This window comes from Trypanosoma cruzi, genomic scaffold (assembly GCF_000209065.1).
Source record: "Trypanosoma cruzi strain CL Brener 1047053517169 genomic scaffold, whole genome shotgun sequence".
Lineage (NCBI taxonomy): Eukaryota > Euglenozoa > Kinetoplastea > Trypanosomatida > Trypanosomatidae > Trypanosoma > Trypanosoma cruzi.
In genome coordinates, this window is record NW_001849441.1 from 1 (window position 1) to 1,146 (window position 1,146).

At 41.0% G+C, this 1,146-nt stretch overlaps 1 protein-coding gene across 1 annotated transcript, besides 5 other annotated features; it reads right to left on the bottom strand.

Annotated features, from left to right (window-relative positions):
- Positions 1–1,146: a sequence feature (haploid, Esmeraldo-like haplotype).
- Positions 393–414: a microsatellite.
- Positions 421–443: a sequence feature (AT_rich).
- Positions 649–677: a microsatellite.
- Positions 987–1,034: a sequence feature (A-rich).
- On the bottom strand, positions 1,077–1,146 carry Tc00.1047053466879.10 (hypothetical protein, conserved; the record flags this gene model as incomplete). The annotated part of the gene is made up of 1 exon (XM_797086.1): positions 1,077–1,146. A coding segment is annotated over one exon (70 nt), but the record flags the coding sequence as incomplete, so codon positions are not given.

The following is a 1,146-nucleotide window of genomic DNA, read 5'->3' on the forward strand; positions in this document are numbered from 1 at the left end:
CCACATAATCTCTCCAGCTGGGGCCTCCACCAAGCCGCAAGTGACATCATCCCATGTTGCAGTCGTCACGTCAAGAAAAAGTTTTTCCGGCATTTTGTCCCCTGCTTTTTGACGCAATTCTTCCATATGATAAAGGAACAAACGCCCATGTAAGGTGCTGCTTGCAGGTGGGAGGATAATAACAATCACAAGAAGTAAAACTACAACAAGAGCAAATAGAAGTTTCCGTAAAAAATAATTCATGCGGTATAGCAGCCAATGGGCGTGCCGGAAGCCGCGGGCCACCGAACTACCATACATTTAGCTAGTAAAACAATGAGTGAATCAAATAACTAAATACTTTGCAACTTAACTGCACGATAATGTTATTTTCTCTTCCCTTTCCTGTTCCGTTTTGTTTTTGTTTTTGTTTTTTTTAACAAATAAATAAATAAATATTATTACTCTTTTCCTTTCTCTTATTCTGCTTTGACACCCTTAAGCAGATTTGTTTCTCTTTTCCCTCCAGAGGCCCATGCGCTGAAGAAGAAACGGCACCAATCCTTTTTTTTTTTTTTTTCCCTCTTTTGAACAACCCCCACGCCTACACCCAGTTTCGTGGAACGTTGCTTGAATAGTCTACGCCTCATTCATAGGAACATAAAGGAGAAAAAAAGAAAAAAAAAAAAGAAAAAAAAGCATTTAAAAAATTAATCGACATATGTTACATGCATGTGTGTGTATGTGAGTATGGAAAAGGGATATTTAAAAAAGATCCTGAGAGGCAATATTCCTCTCCAGCATGCTACGGTCTCCTTAAGCCCTAAAGGAGTTAGTTGGAGGGGGAAGGGGGGAAAACGTTAGTTCACCATGCATAGTGTAGACTCACCACTTCAACAGCCTCCCTGTCTTTTTCCCCCCTTTTCCCCTGCTGATTTAAACGGTTAACTTGACTGCCGACACTGAGAGTGAAGGAAAACACGTCATTAATGGCCTTCCCCTCCATATTTCTTTCTTTTTTTTTTTTTTTTCCTTCTTCCCTGTTTTCTTCTTTTGCTTTGCTTCCCCTTCTCTCATTGTCTTCGTTGCTTTCCCTTTTACTTGCGTGTCTTATGCTGCGAGCGGAACTCACGAAGGCGTGCGGTCTCCTTCTTCGCCTTCTTGAGT